Source organism: Palaemon carinicauda, chromosome 3 (genome assembly GCF_036898095.1).
Source record: "Palaemon carinicauda isolate YSFRI2023 chromosome 3, ASM3689809v2, whole genome shotgun sequence".
NCBI classification, from domain to species: Eukaryota; Metazoa; Arthropoda; class Malacostraca; order Decapoda; family Palaemonidae; genus Palaemon; species Palaemon carinicauda.
In genome coordinates, this window is record NC_090727.1 from 41,727,628 (window position 1) to 41,730,474 (window position 2,847).

The 2,847-nt window shown below is 33.6% G+C and overlaps 1 protein-coding gene across 1 annotated transcript in view; it reads left to right on the top strand.

Moving 5' to 3' along the window:
* The window catches only part of LOC137631562 (protein PFC0760c-like), a 37,478-nt gene extending 35,092 nt beyond the window's left edge, over nt 1-2,386 (top strand). The window contains exons 3-5 of the mRNA XM_068363379.1: nt 777-1,157; nt 1,258-1,590; nt 1,730-2,386. Of these exons, the coding sequence (XP_068219480.1) occupies nt 777-1,157; nt 1,258-1,590; nt 1,730-2,386 (1,371 nt within the window). The remainder of the gene's footprint in view (nt 1-776; nt 1,158-1,257; nt 1,591-1,729) is intronic.
* The last annotated feature ends 461 nt before the right edge of the window (nt 2,387-2,847 follow it).

The following is a 2,847-nucleotide window of genomic DNA, read 5'->3' on the forward strand; positions in this document are numbered from 1 at the left end:
AATAAAGCACTAATAAACTTAGTATAATAGATAAAAAAACTAAAAAGGAGCTAAGTAAAGATTAACATTAATAATAAACTAATCTATAAAATAAATTTTAAACTACGCTTGCAAATCAGAGTAAAGTATTATTATTATTATTATTATTATTATTATTATTATTATTATTATTATTATTATTAGCTTGTGCTAATGACATTGACTTTTCTCCGATGGTTACATTATTCTTATATATATATATATATATATATATATATATGTATATAAACATATATATATACATATATATATGTGTATATATATATATATATATATATATGTATATAAACATATATATATATATATATATATATATATGTGTGTGTGTGTGTGATTATATATATATATATATATATATATATATATATGTATATATATATATATATATATATATATATATATATATATACACATATACACACACATATATATATATATATATATATATATATACATATATATATATATATATATATATATATATATATATATATATATAGTGAAAATTAAAGAAATATTCTTTTTATATATTTTGATCAATAAAAACTCTTTAAAGCCATAATCCTATATCTATGCACTAAACGAAAAGGCCTTTTCGTATGTCATTTTTGCCAGGTATTGTTATAGTAAAATAATGAGATAAAGTCTCATCCAATGTATCTGTTAATCAAAGTCAAACTTGATTGGTCATCAACGGGTTATCATAGAAGATAAAACTTACTTTGGTGCTATGAAAGGTCTATGACTTCAACAATGATGACAACAACGACCACGTCAACGACAACGGCAACAACAATAATGACGAGGACAACGAAAATGACAACGACAACGACAATGACAACGACAATGACGACGACAATGACGACGACAACGACCACGACAAAACGACCACGACCACCACGATAATGATGACAACAACGACGACGAAAATGACAACGACAACGACGACGACAATGACGACAACAACGACGATGACAATGACGTTGATACTGATGATTTCAATGACGACAATAATAATGATGATGACAACGACGATGACAATGATAATGTCAATGACGACGACAACGACGATTACAACGAAGACGACAACGATGATGACCCGGACGATAATGTCAACGGCAACGATGACAATGACGACGACAACGACGATAATAATGACGAGGACAACGATAACGACATCGATGACAATGACGAAGACAATGACGACAACGGAAACAGAAACAACAACGCCGTCAATGCGACTACAACGATGACAACATCGACGACAACAATGACAACATCGACGACAATAACAAAAACATCGATGACAATGATAACGACATTGATTACAATGACAAAGACAACGACGACAACGACAACATCAACGCCGTCAATGATGACGACAACGATAACAACATCGACGATAATGACGACAACACCGACATCAATGACAACAACAACAACGACAACAACGACGACAATGACGACAACGATGACAATGACAACGTCAATGACGATAGTAATGACGACAACGACGATGACAATAACGACGAAAATGACGACGACAGTGACGTTGATGACAACGACCACAATGACGACGACAATGACGATGACGATAATGACGACAATGACAACGACAATGACGACAACAATAACAACAAAAATAACGACAATGATGATGACAATGACGATGACAACGACGACGTCAAAGATGACAATAACGACGACAAACCACAATTACATCGACGACAATGATGACAACGACGACAATGATGACAACGACGACAACAACGACAACGACGACGACGACGACGACAACAATGGCAACAATGACAACGACGATAACGACGCTATCAAGGACGACAATAACCATGACAACATCGACGATAATGACGACAACATCGACGACAATGACAACAACAATAACGACAGCAATGATGACAAAGGCGACAACGATGACAAAGACAATGTCAATGACGACAATGACGACAAAGACGACGACAACGACGATGACAACAACGTCGACAATGATGACGACAGCCACGATGACGACAACGACCACAATGACAACGACAATGACGATGACGACAATGACAATAATGACAACGACAATGACGACGACAATAACGACAAAAATAACGACAATGATGAGGACAACGATGATGATAATGACGACAATGACGACGACAACCACGATTACATCGACAACAATAATAACAACGACAACAACAACAACGACAACGACGATAATAACGACGACAATGACGATGACGACGACAACGACGACAATGATGACGACAACGACGAAAACGACAACTTCGACGAAGACGCCATCAACAATGATGATGGGATGGAGAGCTTTTGGTGAACAAAATGAGATTATGAAACTAAACTGCCACTTTCTCTAAAAAGAAAAGTTTTTAATTTTATACTAATAAAAAAGTAATGTCTGCTATTATACAAAAATTATTATAAGCTATGAATAAATTCAAAGGAATGAAGAATAATGGAGAGCTTACATGTTATTTTTAATTTAGAGAAAAGAAATATGATATTATCAGCATTAGCTTTTGGATTTTCTATGGAATATTCATATAAAAACTAAGCTGTTTATTTAAAAACCATATTATTTCTACTTTGTCCAATTGAGTACTATTGCCGTTCTGCGGCAGGAACAGGAACTAGAACATTTTGTGATTCTTCAGGCAAAGTATAATATTTTTTACCAGTTGTGAAGTAACTCTATTTCCCTTCATGTTATATTTTCAAAGTATCAACTTCTATCCTATTAGTGAATGCATGTTGCATTATATCTCAAAAATTCATTAG